Source organism: Macrosteles quadrilineatus, unplaced genomic scaffold (genome assembly GCF_028750875.1).
Source record: "Macrosteles quadrilineatus isolate MER2022 unplaced genomic scaffold, UCM_ALF_1.0 Scaffold_5__1_contigs__length_97177068, whole genome shotgun sequence".
Taxonomy (NCBI): domain Eukaryota; kingdom Metazoa; phylum Arthropoda; class Insecta; order Hemiptera; family Cicadellidae; genus Macrosteles; species Macrosteles quadrilineatus.
In genome coordinates, this window is record NW_026542598.1 from 42881451 (window position 1) to 42901978 (window position 20528).

At 36.5% G+C, this 20528-nt stretch overlaps 1 protein-coding gene across 1 annotated transcript; it reads right to left on the reverse strand.

Annotated features, from left to right (window-relative positions):
• Positions 1-3948: 3948 nt before the first annotated feature.
• Positions 3949-19574, reverse strand: LOC128995557 (cystinosin homolog). The gene is made up of 13 exons (XM_054420575.1): positions 19432-19574; positions 18421-18478; positions 17797-17881; positions 17117-17227; positions 16364-16465; positions 15684-15875; positions 14888-15028; positions 13736-13835; positions 11559-11678; positions 10604-10774; positions 5289-5406; positions 4777-4879; positions 3949-4205 (listed from the first exon to the last, which is right to left on the reverse strand). Exons 2-13 carry the CDS (start codon positions 18455-18457, stop codon positions 4100-4102), a joined length of 1386 nt encoding a protein of 461 aa, XP_054276550.1. The 5' UTR covers positions 18458-18478; positions 19432-19574; the 3' UTR covers positions 3949-4099.
• Positions 19575-20528: the final 954 nt, after the last annotated feature.

Genomic DNA, 20528 nt, shown 5'->3' on the forward strand with positions numbered 1-20528 from the left:
GAGCAGTCCGGAGGGTTGGAACTGTTTATGACGATTAGATTAATGTATCTGCAATCATAAAATGCTATAGGAAGGGAGGTAAACAGGTCCGTGACGTAGGAAGTGGTGAATGAAGTAGTAAATGCGAGCAGTCCGGAGTGTAGGAACTGTTTATGACCATTAGACTAAGGTATTTGCAATCCTATGATGCTATGGTAAAGGACGGAAACAGGTCCGCGACGTAGGAAGTGGTGAAGGAAGTACCGGTAGTACAGGCGAGCAGTCTGGAGTGTGGGAACTGTTTATGACGATTAGAATAAGGTATCTGCAATCATAAAATGCTATGGGAAGGGATGAAAACGGGTCCGCGACGTAGGAAGTGGTGAAGGAAGTAGTAAAGGTGAGCAGTCTGGAGTGTGGGAACTGTTCATGACGATTAGATTAAGGTATCAACAAACATAAAATGCTATGGGAAGGGAGGAAAACGGGTCCGCGACGTAGGAAGTGATGAAGGAAGTAGTCAAGGCGAGCTGTCCGGAGTGTGAGAACTGTTGTTGACGATAAGATTAAGGTATCTGCAATCATATAATGCTATGGAAAGGGAGGGAAACAGGTCCGTGGCGTAAGAAGTGGTGATGGAAGTAGTAAAGGCGACCAGTCTGGACTGCGGGAACTGTTCATGACGATTAGATTAAGGTATCAACAAACATAAAATGCTATAGGAAGGGGGGAAAACGGGTCCGTGACGCAGGAAGTGATGATGGAAGTAGTCAAGGCGAGCTGTCCGAAGTGTGGGAACTGTTTTTGACGTTAAGATTTAGGTATCTGTAATCATAAAATGCTATGGGAAGGGTGGTAAAAAGGTCCTTTACGTAGGAAGTGGTGAAAGAAGTAGTAAATGCGAGCAGTCCGGAGTGTAGGAACTGTTTATGACCATTAGACTAAGGTATTTGCAATCCTATGATGCTATGGGAAGGGAGGGAAACAGGTCCGTGACGTAAGAAGTGGTGAAGGAAGTAGTAAAGGCGAGCAGTCTGGATTGTGGGAACTGTTCATGACGATTAGATTAAGGTATCAACAAACGTAAAATGGTATAGGAAGGGAGGAAAACGGGTCCGCGACGTAGGAATGATGAAGGAAGTAGTGAAGGCGATCTGTCCGGAGTGTGGGAACTGTTTATGACGATTAGATTAAGGTATCTGCAATCATAAAATGCTATGAAAAGGGAGGAAAACGGGTCCGCGACGTAGGAATGATGAAGGAAGTAGTCAAGGCAAGCTGTCCGGAGTGTGGGAACTGTTTATGACGATTAGATCAAGGTATCTGCAATCCTTAAATGCTATGGGAAGGGAGGTAAACAGGTCCGTGACGTAAGAAGTGGTGAAGGAAGTACTAAAGGCGAGAAGTCTGGAGTGTGGGAACTGTTCATGGCCATTAGATTAAGGTATCAACAAACATAAAATGCTATGGGAAGGGAGGAAAACGGGTCCACGACGTAGGAAGTGATGAAGTAAGTAGTCAAGGCGAGCTGTCCGGAGTGTGGGAACTGTTTTTGACGATTAGATTAAGGTATCTGCAATCATAAAATGCTATGGAAAGGGAGGGAAACAGGTCCGTGGCATATAGGAAGTGGTGATGGAAGTAGTAAAGGTGAGCAGTCCGGAGTGTTGGAACTGTTTTTGACGATTAGATTAATGTATGTATCTGCAATCATAAAATGCTATAGGAAGGGAGGTAAACAGGTCCGTGACGTAGGAAGTGGTGAAGGAAGTAGTAAATGCGAGCAGTCCGGAGTGTAGGAACTGATTATGACCGTTAGATTAAGGTATTTGCAATCCTATGATGCTATGGGAAGGGAGGGAAACAGGTCCGCGACGTAGGAAGTGGTGAAGGAAGTAGTAAAGGTGAGCAGTGTTGAGTGTATGAATGGATTAATGTTTTGGTAATGCTAAAATGCTATGGGAAGAGACTGTATACTGTAGACTGTAGGTTAAAATTATTACGATGCACGAATCAATACATATTTTCGATACATGCAATCGTTTACAATCGAAATTTACAACTGAGTTGACAACAGCAGATTTTTACTCCATAGAGGATAAAAACTATTTTTACTTCCTAAAGAGTAAAAATTCTACTTTAGACCCGCAACGCATGCATTAAAAACGACTGTTATTACTGCAGTATAACCAAAACAATATAATATAAACCCTTGATGACTCCGCTCAATTTTGTGGATGCCTCTGCGAACGCCACCTAGTTGTAAAACATGTCTTTTTCCAGCTGTGAGAAGCATTTTTTTCTGTGGTTTCAGATCTGGTACCATGTGACAACACCATCACCACTATTTGCAATGTTCAACTTATAACCTTGTCAAGTTCCTAAAAAAATCAAACTAAAGAAATATATGTGAAGAAATTCTGAGCAGAGCTAGCTAGCTGCGGGGGTGCGGTTTATAGGCCTATCTAAATCGTTATAGTGTGTTCCTAAGATAGAGACAGTTCGTCAGTCCTCAGAAAAGTATTTATCTTTTGACTGTTCAAAACTTTTACCAAGCTGGTTATCTTGATATTTTGGTAAAATATCCCACCACCATAAGATATTTTGGTGGAGATATATCTTATATAATAAAACAAAACTCTAATTTTATTTACATAAATGATGAACTGACCAAGCAGCTGATGCTCTTAGTAAAAAAGGCCACTTAATGGCGACCTACGTCCATTCCATTCCTTTCCGTTGGAATAATATAAAATCTTATTCGATTAATTGATTTCAGCTGAAATCCACCCAGTTGTCTTACCATCTTTTTACATGGGTATGAGCAATGATACATTGTCCTTGATCAGACACAGGGTTACTTTTTATTAACTAGAATATTCAATGGAGAATGCAGTTGATGTATATGGAATCAGCACAGCAACCCTCATTGAAATACTTTCTTTGGCAGTAGTTGACATTGGTTGACATGTGCAGGGAAAACTGATGTGTTAAGTAGAGCTTTTATTGTTTAGCACAGGGGAGGAGTCTAGAAAGAATTAAGGTTGTACACATTATTACACCACTGAATAGTGAATACACACCGTTTATCGATTTTCATGGAAACATTGATTACAAAATTATGGAATCTTTCTTAGAGGAGTATTAGGGATGACCTCTCAGTTCGGCAATTTCTCATTCAGCCAATTCATTTCCTTACCTTGATGGCTATGCCTTGAAAACCAAGATAAATAGCAGTGTCCATTTAAAGCACCATAAACATCGTGCAAATGTGAAATGCTTACATTACAATTATCTCTGAACTCGATCATTCCACCTCTTGTTTTCTTAGTCCAATTCAAACACTTTTTTCTCTATTCACATGTATTATCTGACAATGAACTTTAAGCTGATGCATTGGATAGTAAATTAAATAACCACGCTTAATATTTGGAGAGAGCATGGACTTGAAATTCTTCAAGGATGCATTATAAGGGTAGATTCATTCCCACTATTAGAAGATGACCCAAAAACTTTTACATTTTTTGCTCAACAATATAATGTCAATTTGATATAGCCTACTGTGTAATATTACGTAAAATTTACGTCAAAATGAGGTAAATCTTTTTACGTCAGATTAACGTTAAATTAAATTAATTTTTTACTTCAGGTTGACGTCATTTAGATTTTTATTTATGTAAAAATTACATGAAAGATATCATTATGATATTGACGTCTTTGACATAAATTTTAGATCTAACTATCTAGCTATCACTCAAGTAGCTTTGTTGAAGACCTTAATTCATGGATAACTCACTTAGGAACTGACAAACTTATGATCTATGACTTTCTCCATTATTCTGTGGAGGGATTCATCAAATCACTTATGATAGGAAATTTAATCAGTGCACTTTTTTATTTATAGGAAAATATTTAAAAGGATATGTTTTTTCCACTACGAACGTTTTTGTGATTTAATATAGACTCATCTTGTTCTTTTTGTTTTATATTTATTTGCAAATAATGTACAGTTATGCTAATAACATGATTCAGAGTGGTTTTAAGAATCAATGATACTAAAAAACTACACACATACACACCACAGTTAACTGTTTCAAATGTGTACATGTAATAAAATATTTCAGTTTTTGTTTCTCTTGGAAATATTTGGTAGAATCGACTCTTTGAATATTATAAAGATGCTCTTTGGTGTTTCCTTTTCCTTTGCATCTTTTTCTGGCTTGATCCTGCAAAAAATTTTATTCTAGTATTATATTTGCCTACCAATTTGAAATGTGTTCGTGTAACTAAGATGGTTTGCCATCACACTTTGGATGCATACATTAGCGAAGCACCGAAGCACCCTTTACAAATTTTTGATGATCTAACAGAAAATCAGTTGTAAAAGCCACCACTTGTCTTGTCTTATATTTGATGTAATAATGGTACATAACCTTTCATGTTATATGTTAATTTTATTTCATATATATAGATAAAGACCACAATTTATTTAAATTTATTTCCTTTTGTATAATTTGTACAATATTCAGATTCAGTTTTCCATCTTCAGCTGACGTGTTCAATGCAACCTTAATTAAAGGTAAACACAATTTTTCTGTATTTTACTTATAATTTTTCTGGTTTTGACACTCTTTACTTAAAGTCCATCCAATCAATAGTCCATAATGTTTAGACTGATAAACTTCTTCTCACAATTTATTCTAAGTCTGAATAAATGACTAAAACCTCTTTACAACGTAAAAAAGATCAAAATAGCTCAATTGGCAAACACATTCATGAAAATTACAACTCACAAACCTGTATAATACAAAGTGTTGTACTATAAAAAGCATGTCAAAGCCGATGGAAAATAGCCCAAGTCCAAACTTGGTGGGGTCCCCAAGAATTGACACCCAGTCGTCTGAAAGCACAAACAAAATTATTAAGTACAGTTTTATCACATTATTTCTTAAGGGTTGGAAGACAGTGTGTGTCATTTATCACATATTTTTGTTTAAATAAATTTTTTTTGTCCCCAAAGTTGTGTTAGTTTATTGTTTTGAGTTGTATACAAAAATATCTACTATGACAGATGTTTCTGAAAAACATTTGCAAAAGAGAAGCTATTAGAACAGCAGTGTCTAACAGTCAGCCAGTGGCGGCCCTAGTGGTTGCGGGGGCACAAGGCAAAGTTCAATAGCGGGCCTCCCTTAATTCTTGAAATACGGCTGTGAGGGGCCCCTGAAAAAAGCATGGCCCGAGGCACCACCTTGTTCGCCCTTATTTAGGGCCGCCTCTGCAGTCTGCAAATAAATGTGAAATCTACAAACCACAGTTGTATGCGTTGATTAGCATCTGGAACAAACTGAAGCAGCTTCCGGTCAAATCACACAGAATACATTCAATACTCCAGCCTTCCGTCGTCTTGTGTCTGAAATGCATCAGGGCCTGCAAAATGTGCATTTACATAACTAATCACAATAAAAGGATAGGTAGCCTACTTTTAAAAATCCTAAAATGCTAGGTCCTTATGTGCTCTATAATACATCCTCAATCACAATAAAAATGTTTTACTGTCTGAGTACCTCACTGGATAAGTTAGGTTAGTGTATAGGTTTATTTGGATCCAGCTAGCGCTGTGACCGTAGCTGCAGATTTGTCGCACAAACTTTAACCTTGCTTACTCCAATAAGCACCACAGCAGGGAATTTGTCGAGACAAAATAATTTCCATTTCCCTGCATTCTGGCTGCTACTACCTTACCGGGTGGTTGTGCCAATCGTACCTTTCCGAACCTTACAGGTTGACCCTTCAATATCTATATATATAATACGTGAAGCCGTTTTTTGTTAACGCAACTCCTCCCTTATTTGTGGACCAATTTCAACGTTTAAGGTGTCAAAAGGTTCGTCTCAATGTTTAGTTTTGCAATAAGGTTTTAGAATTTTAAAATTCCTACTCTTAAGGGCGTGAGACCCTCTCAAAGGTCGGGTTTTCCCCGTAAGAAATACATAGAACAAATTGAAAAACAAAAAAACAGCTGTTTATAAAAAGAAACTCATTAGCTTTTTGGGAGTAAATATTAATGTTTGTAATATTCAGTAGGTTAAGACCAAGTTAGTTAATCAGTTTTGTTGGAAGAACAGAAAATGCCTCAATTTCAAAGAAGAAATGTTGAAAACGAGACAATTAATAATAATAAGATATCTTATGCGTATGAGGATAGTAGAAAAAGAGAGGCCTGGTCTAACAGACCCATCCAGATACACATTCACTTGGTGAGATGAATAATATTTGCCAGCTCTGTTATGCAACTTACTTTGGAATTGTTAGACCAAACATAAGTGAAGGAATTAGTGTTTATGTAGACAACGATCGAGTAGTTACTGTCAAGTTTATTTTAACATATGACTATGATTTTCAATCAAATATAAATGTTTAAAAAAATAAAATGAAAGCTTAATAGAGCAATGGGGGAATTGCGGCACCATCTTCAAATTGAATGCTTCGAATTTTTCGTCTAGTTCCCCGTAGCCTTAGCGAAACTGCTCGAATGATGGAAAGCTGGCTTTGGATCCTCAACCATCCGATAATTTGGGAGTATGGTTTTCTCCATTTTACAGCCAGGGCTTCGCTTGTTCTCCTCTGAAATGCTTCATATTCTTTGTGGGGGACTCCTTCCGTGGAACATATTAATGGTGTGAAGCTTCCTCTGATGTCTTCGGCTGCTTTGTCATATTTATTGTGTTTCTGAACGGCATGGTTTCGAGATATTGTTCCCCATTCTTGGTTGGCGTAAGAGGGAGCGTCAGCGTTAACAATGCGATTATCAAAAAACGCTACTCTCTCAGCCTCCCAAATACCATTAACTTTAAAATCAGCTTTTAAAGCAGGCACATTGGTTGCAGGGTCAGCTTCTCTCATAATAGGCTCGACTTCAACCCCTTTCCAGGCCATATTTGCTATCGCAGCACAGTGGTCTCGATGTTGATCATGCCCATGTTTGATCAATCCTCCTTTTTTACAATTTAATGCATGTGTTAGATTCATAGGTTGATCACAACCATCACATCGTACTGGTAAATTTCTTAGTGTGCGGCCATAGCGAATTGACAAAGCATCTCTGAATTGATCCGGGGACAAATCCGTATGATCAGATGCACATGGTGTCACAGTTAACCATTGGCCAGTATTCCCTGCTACAATTCTAAGTATTGGCTTCTTTTGACTTTCAGGAAGTAATTCCATAATTCGTTCATTATTTGCTTTAGCCAACATGTCTTTTTCTAGTTTTCTCTTCTTTATTACATCTTGTAGTGTTGATACATGATCATTAATCTTTAATGGTTGTCCATTTTTAATGGCTAATATTAATTTTTCTGTGCATTGTTTTGATGCTTCAAATGAAATACCATCGTTCTTTGTCGGGTCCTGAATATTTAAGCCTCCAAAACGAGTAGGGAGAGAGAACAAGTCATGTTCAAGTTCAGAAATCTCTTGTTCGAAAAGGTTGGGAGTGAAATGGCGATGTATGGCAGTTTTTAAATCTTCGTATTCTTCACTAAATCCCTCTGTTACTCTTTGGAGAAATGCCCATTCATTTTGTAATGACTTAGTAAAGGCAGTATACGCTGCTTGAGGACTTTTATGTGCAGCTATGCCAAATTTCTTTATACAATCAACCCATTTTTTTACTTTTTCTTTCACAAATTCCTTCTTTTCTTCTGAGCTACCAATAATACCCCCTAAAAACCTGTACGATGTTACAATTTTCACTTGTAGGTCTCTGAAAATTTCTTCTGCTTTTTCTTTATATTCAGGTTTTACTATCAATACACTTTTCTTGGGTTCTGGGTAATACCCCCATTTTGGCCCTTCAACACGTAAAGCGTTAAACCATTCTCTAACTTTAAGTATTTCACCGAAACATGCAGAATCATCAGCGTACCAGTTTTGCTTCCAATTTAGGCTTTTTAGTTTTTTTACCAAAGGTAATATGCCAATTGCATACATTAGCATGCCTAAAGGGTCTCCCTGAGTGGTTCCTTCTTGACTAAGGATGATTTTATTGCTTCCTCTAAACATAATGGTTGCATAGCCTTGGTATGTATTGAATAGGAAACGAGCGCAACGAGGCCAAAGCACCCTAGCATTCCACAGAGTTAAAGGCCTGCTCAAGGCGTTGAACGCATTTGAAGCATCTACAAGTAAAATACAATTTTGGTTCTTTTCATTGAATAGGTCCGTCATAGCATGTATAGCACCTTCTATTCCAGCTTTCGTTCCGGCGCAGAGTTGGTCAGATCCACATATTTCTTGAACATCGTCACCTGTTACAAAAGCCATGGTTTTTGCACATAGTCTCTGCAAAACTTCTCCAACTCCTATTGGGCGAATACCAGGGTATTTGTTCAGTGCTAATCCTCTTCTAGCTAACAGAGCTCTGATCGAGTTCCAGTTTACTATCCCGTTTGCCATCCATCGAGTTAACGATGCGACTGCTTCCCTTAAACGAGTGCTATGTGCTCCATAGCGTAGCAACATATTCTTCCATTGATCAGCATTTGTTCCGCTAGGGCCAGCACTTCCATGCAAACGTCTAGCCATTTTCTCTATGTGGTCACTGGATATATCTACATCTACCATCAATGGTAAGTTCTCATCAGCTAGAAAGGTATTGTCATTCGGAACCATTTGACGTGGGTGCTTATTTTTTAAAACTTGAAAAACATTTTGACCATCAGGAAGGATATCGTCAGGTGTGAGTACTCCATCGCCGGAGCGATCTGTGAGCCATCTTGTAGCTTCACGCAATTTTCCTTGTAATACCAATCTTGTGAAGATTCTTATTTTCTGGTCTTCTTCTTGGTGTTCTTGTGATGTTTTCATTTGCCGATCACATCTCTCAGCTTCACGTATTAATTCATCAAATTGATCATTTTCCCACATTTCCATTCTTTTCTTCATCAAACTTCTTATGTCAGACCCATTTTTTATCATTTTATCTTTTTGAAGAATGGTAGCACATAAGAAAAATATTCTTTCGGTTGAATTTATACCATTTGGGACTGCTTGGATCTCTTTGGCTAGAACATCTACAAATTGCCTTCCAATTGAACCTTGTGGTATTGTATATTGTCTTCCTTTTAATTTCATTGCACAAAGCCACCGTTTGTGCCATTCATTGTTTTCTTGAGAACTTACAGAGTTAAGAAGTGGAACTCCGAATCCTCTGGTAAATAACTTGTTCATAAAATTGTCTTTAATCATATCATCTTGATTGACATCGTCTGCTGTTACAAAAAATTGAACACTTCCGTGGTCATAGCATTCATTGTATACAGCTTTATTTGTATTATCGGAAATTGGAGTTGGTTTGGCTTTAGTTTTTACTTTTGAGGTCCTAAATTTCACTTCTCTGGAAATGCTTTTAGAAATTTTACTATTAGTAATCATCTCATCACATATTTTATCTTTTCGATTTATTTGGCTGACTATACTTTCATTTGGAATTAAAAGTTCAAAATGTCCACAATCCAAACGGCCGGTTAAAAGTAGGTCCGCTGTAATTTTATGAGAAGATCTTGATATTATTGTTGGTTTATTTTCCAAATGGATGATTCTAGTTTTAAAATGTTTAGCTTGATAAAATATTTTAATGATTCAGGGGAGGCAAATAATATACGCTGTTCAAAAATAGAAAATGAAAATTGCTATCCAAATCTTATAGCTACAAGAGTTATATCCAACCTATTTAGACAAATGAATCCATACTTTCAAAACTTTTGGACAGGTATTAAGAGATACTCCACTGAACAACGTGAGAACGTTCTGATGCGGGGCATATACTGTGACTGACAGACAACACGTTAAAATACGTTAACCAACTTTCAATAGTGTTCCTGCCTTAGCCTATTCAAAGCAGATTATGGCTGTCCAGCTGGTAGCCCGGAGTTTGTGGGTAAAAAATGGAGAACATGAAATGGTTGATACTGTATCACCCCACTTTACAGGATTCTCTACGGAGAAAATTTGTTTTATTAGGGGGCTGTCTCAAATCAAAGAAATAAAATGACCCAACTTAAATTACTTAACACAGGTGCAACAGTAAGGCAACAGTTTTCTTCAATTCCCAATGCTGGAAAAACTTTGTAGCATCATGTTAACTTGAATTGAAGCAGATCGTTTAGCATTCATTAGAAGTTAGTTATCAGTTAAAACTGAGAGCATAGAAATAATGTAGGTGAACCTTGACGACGCAAATACAGATATTTAAAATTATTTTCAAACAAGTGTTTAAACAACTCTAAGATGTAACTAGATTACTCGAAATTAAGCATAACGTTTTCCTCGGCGTTATGTTTCATACTATGCCGCACAGGTTCTCTAGTAATAATTTAATTAGCTGTTGAGCTATTATTTTGAAGGAAATGGTCAAGTGGAGGGGATAAATTTCTTCCCCTAAAACCTCCTAAACATTGTGAACGAAGTAGCCTATACCAATAAATGAATTATTTAATTATATCACACATAAAATACAAAATTTATTTTCCATTTGTCAGGCCATACAACTATTTCACTAACTACTTCACCCCATCATTGATTATTATTTTACTGCCTTAGGTTTTGTAAGCAATATTCATACCTGTGGTATGTACTTGGTCATGGTAACCATGAGCTTGATGAAGGATATCCAAACGACAGCATCGAGCCATGAGATGCAGTGTTGCGAGGCGAGCAGTAGCAGTCCACCCAACGCACAGATACCAACAGACAACAGTGCAACAGCTGTTTGTGACACTGTCTGTCCTCCTCTCTGTTAATTGAAACAAACAGAGATAAAACCACAGTTTTGTACTGTTTCCTCGCAAAATAAATACCAATACAAATAGAAGCTCAACAAATTGTAGAATAATTTGTCGAGTAAAGTATCAATGTAAGTGTTTTACTGCTTTATGACATATAAAAATAATTTATCATTGATAACTTAGGAAACTGCTAGTAAGTACTTATCAATCTGTTGTAGAATCTGATTCGCGTTTTTATGGGAGTTTCATGGTTTCATCTACGCCACAGAGAAGTATAGAGAAAACTTGTTTATGGGATGACTGTGTGCTTTCAGCTCTAGTATGTTAATGTTGTGCCGGAAATATCTTTGTGCCAAGCAAGGAATAGTCGAAGCCGCAAGCACTGTGTGGAAATTCTTATCACACCATGAGGTCTTTCCTCTACGGCCATGAGCGTTGTCACATGAGGCCAAGGGGGGCAGTGCTGGACTTAGGGTTTGGTCGTAACTCGTAATAGTGTTAAAAGCTGGCATGATAACAAAGAAAAAAATCAAAACATAAATTGTCTCCAGCTGCTCAATTGTGGGGTACGTTTATGGTTCATTTTACTTTACTTTAATCATTCTTAAACATTCTTTAAACATTCAACTTAAGATTAACAGTGGTGTATGTATAATAGATGTGTAAATCAGAACACACTGTATGTATATTACACACTGCGGACCTCTTTGCAACTTTTGAAAGCTGGTCCTCTGTAGATTTTTTTATATAAAGAATAATGATTGTTTGATATTAGATAAAACATTATATTACCTTGTAGACAAAGCATTGCATAATCATGACTGTGGTCGCAAGTAGTCCATGAACTGAAAATAAAACATCGTTGAAGAAGACTGGGTTGGTTGCTCCAGGGTGTCTCTTGAAATACTCGTCCTAAACACATACATAAGCATAATGTAGTAATGTTTCTCGTGCCCAAAAACATAAATTTAAACATTTATTATTATGAATAGCACAATATCTGATATTCATACGATTGTATGAATAGTACTTGCATTTTTTACTAGTTTGTTTTAAAACCTTAATTATATGTTTCTTTTTAGCAAATTTCCCCTATAGGGAACAAGCTATTCTTCTCATTTGTGAGAATATTTATTGATGGAATTTGTTTAAAAATATTCTTTTCATACATACGGTACTCAAATTAATTCATTTGAAAGGTTGTTGACACACTTGTTAAGTACCGGTACCAGTATGTCAATCTAAAGTTTTAGGTGGCTCCAATAGTAAAGCACAATAGTAAAGTAAGGTCATGTCATTACATAAGAGAGGTAAAAAAGATGACATGAGAAACTACAGACCTATCTCATTGCTCCCCACCTTTTCAAAGATTATTGAAAAGGTGGTTTTGGCACAGCTGCTTCAACATCTTGAAGTCAACAAGCTTCTCACAAAGAACCAACATGGTTTTGTGAAGGGGAGGTCAACTATTACAGCTTTAGTTGATTTTGTGGAAACATTAACGGATCGAATTGAAGAAGGTATATCAACCATGATATACTTTTAAAAAAGCTAAAAATTTATAACTTTTCAAAAGAATCTGTTTTATGGTTGACTTCATTCTTGACAAATCGATTTCAAAGAACAGTAATTTTTAAAAATAATGAAAAATCAATATCAGAATGGGAAAAAATTACAGTTGGTGTTCCTCAGGGATCAATTCTCGGACCTTTACTCTTTATTTTATATATAAATGACTTGCCTAAAAATGTTTCCAACAACCTTGTTTTATATGCCGACGATACAATTGCAGTTGTCAAATCTAAGAATGATTCAGAACTATCTCTCAAAGTTAAACAAGCCCTATCAGAATTGGAACGGTGGTTCAATATTAACGGTTTAAAAATGAATCAAGATAAAACCCAATTGGTAAAGTTTTGTACTGCTCAGGCAAGAGAGTTTAGTGACCAAAATTTATGTGTTCAAGATGATGCAAAATTTCTCGGGTTGTACGTAGACTCAAACTTAAATTGGAACAAAAGCATTGAAAATTTGATTAGTAGACTGAATTCGGCATGTTATCAAATTATATGTTTAAGAAACACAATTGACTAAAAAACTCGTTTGATGTTTTATTATGCATACTTCTATTCAATTCTTCAGTATGGAATTGAATTCTGGGGCTTTGCATCAAACATTGATTTAATTTTTAAGATACAGAAAAGGTTTTTAAGAATAATAATATTTGCACCTTGGAGAACATCATGTAAACCTATTTTTAAAGAATTAGGGATAATGACTGTTCCGAGTTTAACAATTTTTAAAACATTTTTGATGGTGGAGGGGAAAAAATGAAGCCCCATTTGAAAACTTGGTTGTCTTCTCGGCCTTTTTACACTGTTGAAGAATTTTTAAATTGGAAAGACTTTGATTTGAATGTCTTTTAACTGTAACAATAATTGCTTTGTTATTGTACTGAAATCTATTTGTTTAATTGTTGACACCATTTAAAATCTTGATGATTTTGTAATAAAGTTGTTCTCTCTCTCTCTCTCTCTCCCTCTCTCCCTCTCTCTCTCTCTCTCTCTCTCTCTCTAAATAACTATAACATTTAGGTTGAAACTCAAAATTACAATTAATAAACCTAATTTCTTTTATTTTTTTCTCTACTCAAAGAGAGAACTAGTTGAATATTTACAAAGAATGTGCTACTATTGGGGTTATATATCCTTCTTTTAGATTTCCCTACTGCTCTGTAATAGTTGATATGGAGTCATAACAGATGCCGTTGTATAAGGTTCCTGGTCAGTTTGGCATCATTAAATCATTTGAATGGAAAGAAAAATTTTTTAACGTAGCACATCGTATCAGGGATCGAATCAAACTCAGTTTTTTACCTACAATGCACAACTGGCGCAAAAACACAGGCGATTTTTCTACGACATTGCTTGATGCTATTTAATATAATATCCAGTAAAAGTTATACTTACCTGGATGGATGGTACGAAGTAGAGGCAGCAGTTGAAGATGGAGTAGCAGACGTAGCCAAGCTCGTTGAGTCCGAGGAAGTCAAAGTTCAAACCCACAACACTGTTAAAATTACGTTGTACTTTAAAATAATATCTATTAACAATATTAGTGCCATCGACATGTTTGAACATGAAGTTGCATTTATTTCAATGTTAAGCAATGGTGGGAATTCCCGTCATTAGCACCCAACGTGTTAATCGTGTAAATCGTATTAATCGTTTAATCGTGTAAATACAAGCTGCACACAGAGATGATGGATAACAGATATATTAATTAAAATTGTTAAAGATACAAAAGTGTGTCTGTGTGTTTAGCTGAACAAGTGTGTTAACTAAGATATTTGAAAGTTAATAGTTTTAATCTGATTGTAAAGCATCTGTAACACCTTATGTTTGTAAGACTGATATTGCTTTAGTTTGCAAAATACAATTTTTAACATGGGGCAAATTAAAATACCATGGCGTCGTCCTGTAATCCAGCTACTAGAAGTCAAGAATTGTGTATAGCTAAAGCATGCACAGGCCCGCTTTTATAAACGGGCAGACTGGGCATATGCCAAGGGTGGTTTGGGGGCGCCCGCCAGGGGCCTCCCATAACCACCGCCCACCTGCACTAGGTAAAAAGGGGGCGCTGCTTTTGGGGTTTGCCCAAGGCTCCACTGACTCTTAACACGGCCTTGAGCATGCACTGTGGATGCGATACGCCCTGGTGTGGATTAATGTCCGCACTAGTGAGTACTACGACTATCCACAGTACTATCCTGATAATTAGACCAATTCGATAATTTAATACCAAGACAAAAATATGGTTCGGATTCCACTATAAACTGAATGTCCCTTAGTTTCCTGGCTGTATGGGCTATTAATGAACAGCTATGTGTCTAGGAACATGTCGGCCTTAGTCAAGACTACAAGATCGCACCACTCATCCTACACTCATCTCTATTCATACTTGGCTTAAAATACCTCCATTCAGATTAATATCCATTCCGATCAGATTTGTTGCCATTTCAGATTAAAGTAGTTACCAGCTAGAGAGTGTAATCAAACAAGGGTGCTCCTGAATTTTGTTGCAAAATCGATGGCTTTCACACAATTGATCAAATTAATTACCTTTTTCTACGGATATTGGTAAGCAGCTGCGGATAGAAGGAGAATGTCCACGCAGAAAAATAGATCCAACCACAAACTAGACTGAGAGTCTGTAGCCAATACTTCTTGAGGACAGTGATGTGTATCAGACCTTCTTCAAAACTGGTAACAATCACAAAAAAAGTTATGTAAAATTGAATTCTGCAGCTATTTATTGTTACAGTAGTTTGTAACATTCCCCAACAGCAGTGATAGTTAGCAAATCCATTACGGTATATAAACAAAATTCTGTATATAAGTACAAAGTCTGTAGCTACGTAACCTGAAAAATTGTTTATTTGTAATTTTCATCTTATTCCGGTAAAAAATAAACTAACTAAATAAATAAAACAAGCTCAAATCAAATTAAATCAAATCAATAAAATTTTATTTGATTTGAGCTATTTGATTCTCCAGAGCGAGTTTATAGTTTAGGGATTTATACAATATGACAACACACCATAGAGAATGCTTATGTTAATGGGAAGATGAGTGAATAATGGGCACTGAATGAATGAGTTGACATCGACTTTGTTACTAAGCTGGTTCTTAGCCCAGGAACATTTTAAAAAGCCTATTGACTTTTACAAACAAGGTACGGTATGTAATCCAGAATCCTGTATAACAAGTATCTGCTCTTTACCTGATTCGAACACATTTTCCTTGCAAGTAAACATAACACTATTACTAGTCTTGGAGGTTATACTTTACTTACATATATCTTGCCTCTTTCTTTACATACCTGAAACTGTAAAAAAAACTTGACTATTTCTCAAACCTGAAGGAGCGAGACTGGTTGATGGCAGCTATGATGTGTGTGTAGCCCAGCTCATGTCCTGTAATCTGCACCTCCCACCAGGGGTGTGTGGGTCCTACGTCTTGTCTGGCTGGAGCTACAGTAGCAATATGATGTAGCTTGGTACGTAGGAACACACTGCTCCAACCACTGCAGTTGGATCTAGACAGACAACTAGGATACAGCAGAGGCTATATCTGCACCTCCCACCAGGGGTGTGTGGGTCCTACGTCTTGTCTGGCTGGAGCTATACAGTAGCGATGTGATGTAGCTTGGTACGTAGGAACACACTGCTCCAACCACTGCAGTTGGATCTAGACAGACAACTAGGATACAGCAGAGGCTATATCTGCACCTCCCACCAGGGGTGTGTGGGTCCTACGTCTTGTCTGGCTGGAGCTACAGTAGCAATATGATGTAGCTTGGTACGTAGGAACACACTGCTCCAACCACTGCAGTTGGATCTAGACAGACAACTAGGATACAGCAGAGGCTATATCTGCACCTCCCACCAGGGGTGTGTGGGTCCTACGTCTTGTCTGGCTGGAGCTACAGTAGCAATATGATGTAGCTTGGTACGTAGGAACACACTGCTCCAACCACTGCAGTTGGATCTAGACAGACAACTAGGATACAGCAGAGGCTATATCTGCACCTCCCACCAGGGGTGTGTGGGTCCTACGTCTTGTCTGGCTGGAGCTACAGTAGCAATATGATGTAGCTTGGTACGTAGGAACACACTGCTCCAACCACTGCAGTTGGATCTAGACAGACAACTAGGATACAGCAGAGGCTATATCTGCACCTCCCACCAGGGGTGTGTGGGTCCTACGTCTTGTCTGGCTGGAGCTACAGTAGCGATGTGATGTAGCTTGGTACGTAGGAACACACTGCTCCAACCACTGCAGTTGGATCTACACTATAGACAACTAGGATACAGCAGAGGCTATATCTGCACCTCCCACCAGGGGTGTGTGGGTCCTACGTCTTGTCTGGCTGGAGCTACAGTAGCGATGTGATGTAGCTTGGTACGTAGGAACACACTGCTCCAACCACTGCAGTTGGATCTACACTATAGACAACTAGGGTACAGCAGAGGCTATATCTGCACCTCCCACCAGGGGTGTGTGGGTCCTACGTCTTGTCTGGCTGGAGCTACAGTAGCGATGTGATGTAGCTTGGTACGTAGGAACACACTGCTCCAACCACTGCAGTTGGATCTACACTATAGACAACTAGGATACAGCAGAGGCTATATCTGCACCTCCCACCAGGGGTGTGTGGGTCCTACGTCTTGTCTGGCTGGAGCTACAGTAGCGATGTGATGTAGCTTGGTACGTAGGAACACACTGCTCCAACCACTGCAGTTGGATCTACACTATAGACAACTAGGATACAGCAGAGGCTATATCTGCACCTCCCACCAGGGGTGTGTGGGTCCTACGTCTTGTCTGGCTGGAGCTACAGTAGCAATGTGATGTAGCTTGGTACGTAGGAACACACTGCTCCAACCACTGCAGTTGGATCTAGACAACAGACAACTAATACCACCGGCGTAATGCTAAAAATTGAAGATTCCAGGAAAGATAGATACACCGTAAAAGGTCAAATCACATAAAACATATACTGTATTTTGTTTTTAGGATTTCTTTAGTGATTTGATTTTTAAATATAGAGTATCTATACTCTTGAAATAGGACAAATATGTGATGATATGAGACCTTTGACTGATTTATAAGAGAAGCACATGGGTTCTAATTTTCTCTGGATGACAAGCTGCTGGATCCTAATTCTTAAAAAAAATCTTTAAGATAGTGTTGAGTCTTTTATTATTTTTTAATAGGGACTGATATAAAAATACCCACTACTTTAGCAGGTGCTGTTCATTCTCCTAGACAGTATAACTGCACTTGTCAAGGATTGTATTCTGATGCTAGAATTTTATATTTTCCTGTAAAAGCTGGGCCTCTGTTAGTTGCTTAATAGAACCGATAATTTTAATTCTAAAACTTATAAAAATGTATCATATGGCAATGGATTGTCTATTTTACAGTAAATTACTACGTCTAATGACCGAAAATTTGGTTTTACTTACATCAGAGTGACAGTTTTTGATTCCCCTGGTTGTAAAAAAACCTCATCGGTTGAAGCTTCAAGTTTGGCCTGTGCTTGACATAATCCTGAAAATAAAAATCTCTCAATTATAACCCTTCATAAAATATACCAGATGATTAGTTTGATCGGTCAATGAGTAACGTTTTTAAAAAACCAGTTATCAGTAGTACTGATATTTAGTGGTATTCCAGCTGGTTTTAAAAGAGAGACTGTTTGATGAGTTAAGATTTATATTTATGTATTAACTTATTAGCCTCTTCACAGCAGTAAGGGATAATGTGGTTTTTATATAGGTACAGTGAATTAAATTTTCAAACATCCATAATCATTGATTCAACTAATAAAATAATATTAAATCAATCGTTTGTGTTTTTACAATACAAATAGATTCTACTGCTCGAAAATTTCAATCTCCTAATATTTATCATCTCTATCTATTCGGCTGCAAATTCATCCCAATATTATAACGATTATTATGATCCTCAATATTAGCCTATATCTTCCTCTGTTCTTAATGCTTATTTTATACATTTAAACAAAAGACAGACTTTTGGCTTTAGGTTTTAGGACATTATTGAGCATTGATAGTGATAAATTAACTTACCGGCTAGTAAAAGAACCAGAGAAGGTAAAGTGATCATATTTTCAGTGTTCAGATGTCTCTGAAATAAAATGTACAATTTAAAGAATTGTATAGCTTGGACATCAAGAAAGATATTGATAGAATATTAAAGTATAACTTTAAATGAAGCGGAAGCAGAGAAACTGGATAGTCCAAAACTAGACAAGAACTTGATAACAAACTATATATTTATGGGGATAGCATAACTTTTATTTATTTTCAACTCACTTTTCTTCAGAAAAAGTATAATTTATAAAAAAAATATTCAGTGACAGATTGAATTGTAGCAGAGATATAAAAGAATGTCACTAAAATCTTCCTCAAAGTTGAACTTTTGATAACATAATTTATTTTAATTGATCAGTTTTGTAACCAATTTTAAATTCTTACATAAATTTGTTATCTTAAATATATTTGAAAACTACAGATAAGTACTTATATCACAAGACTTCATACTTAATGATGGAGGAGTTCCTTGTTCCAATGCTCTTGATATTATTCACTGGATGACTTGCATTGTGAGACTTCCTAGTAGCCCAGCTGTTTGTAAGCTCCTTGCAAAAAATAATAACAAAATCAGTAAAAATACTTTCAATTTTCACTTTAGTCCTGTATATAACATTTTCATAATTTTACCATTGACTCTTTCAACTCAACTTAAGTTAACAACATTGTTACAATAATTAATTAGATTTAGTTCAAATTAAAATTTCTCTTTCAAATTTTACTATGATTTTATTCGTGCAATTGAAGCTGAAGTCCGGATTGATGACACAAGGTTAGTAATAGTTATAATTTAAAAAAAAAACTATTGTCAACAATATTTGGGCTACAAAACCTATGTGTTTGATCTTTTTTAAACACAAAACAAAGAAACCTTAAAACTCCATAGTTAAACACATACTTTCATTATGACTTAGAGTATAAAATTTTAACATGGAAATACAAATATTATTTAAGTTAAATTAAGTGAGTGTAGTGTAAATATTTTACCTGACTCCACCCTAATGGGTGATTACGTCAAACCCCCTAAATTCATCTTGCGACTCCCCTAAGACCTACACTAAGTATTCCCTTAGCTCCAATCACCAGAAAGCCACAAACATCAAGTCCACTGCGATCTTTGGTTTGGTAATGAGCTCATTGTAAAACCAACCTCTGAAAGAACTTCTTGTGTGTGTAAATGACTTCTCAGTTTACATATCTTTGACGTTAACTAATGAAGTCCGTTATCTGCTAATGTGTGCTAGATTTATTTTGCAATTTGTGATGCGCCCCTTTGCAATAACGTAATGTGTTCAAACCGAAACTCTCTAAATCTGCAATTTTGTAAATATTTACAAAGGATCTGAAATGTTTAATATTTATTGAAAAATTGCTAACTGTACAATGAAATAGTCTTTCTTGTTACTGTATTCTTTATTACCTAGTAAAAATATATTTTAGAGAAAAATCAAACATTCATAACAACAACAGTAGGTCTTACACAGTGAGTGTGTAGTCATAAATTTTCCAGGGCAGGAATTATAATTTTAGTAAGAACACTGGTCTTACAAAATCTGGAAATGTTTTATCACCAGACAATTTGAAATAAGTAAAACTATTTTATTCGATCAAACAAATTTTTGACCAACCAATGGTGATTTTTTCCTAAAATATTCAACAAAAGATTCAGTTCTGACTGGTAGAGGAAGTTTATTGATAAATGTAAGAGTCATTTTTTATTATATTTCAGTTTTTGATAGTCTGCCTTCATCAAGTTTCATCTTCCCTTTTGTTTTGTAGTTGTGTATTTTACTGTGGTAGGTAGTAAATTCTTCTTTGTAAACACTAATATCTTTTGAATGTTAATCACATAAGATTGCATAATGCATAAAAAGTTAATTTTTGCTGAAATAAACTCAACTACAATCAGTAAGTGAATCAACTACCGGTAGTACATTTTTGTCCTAAACAAATTGTAAGAACCTAAAGTTAGCAATGTTTCACATGTCAAATACCATAATTTTGAGTCTATTCATTCCCAAGTTCACACACAGTACAAAGTTCAAATAGTCAGTTATTTATACTTACCAAGGCAGTTTGGGAAC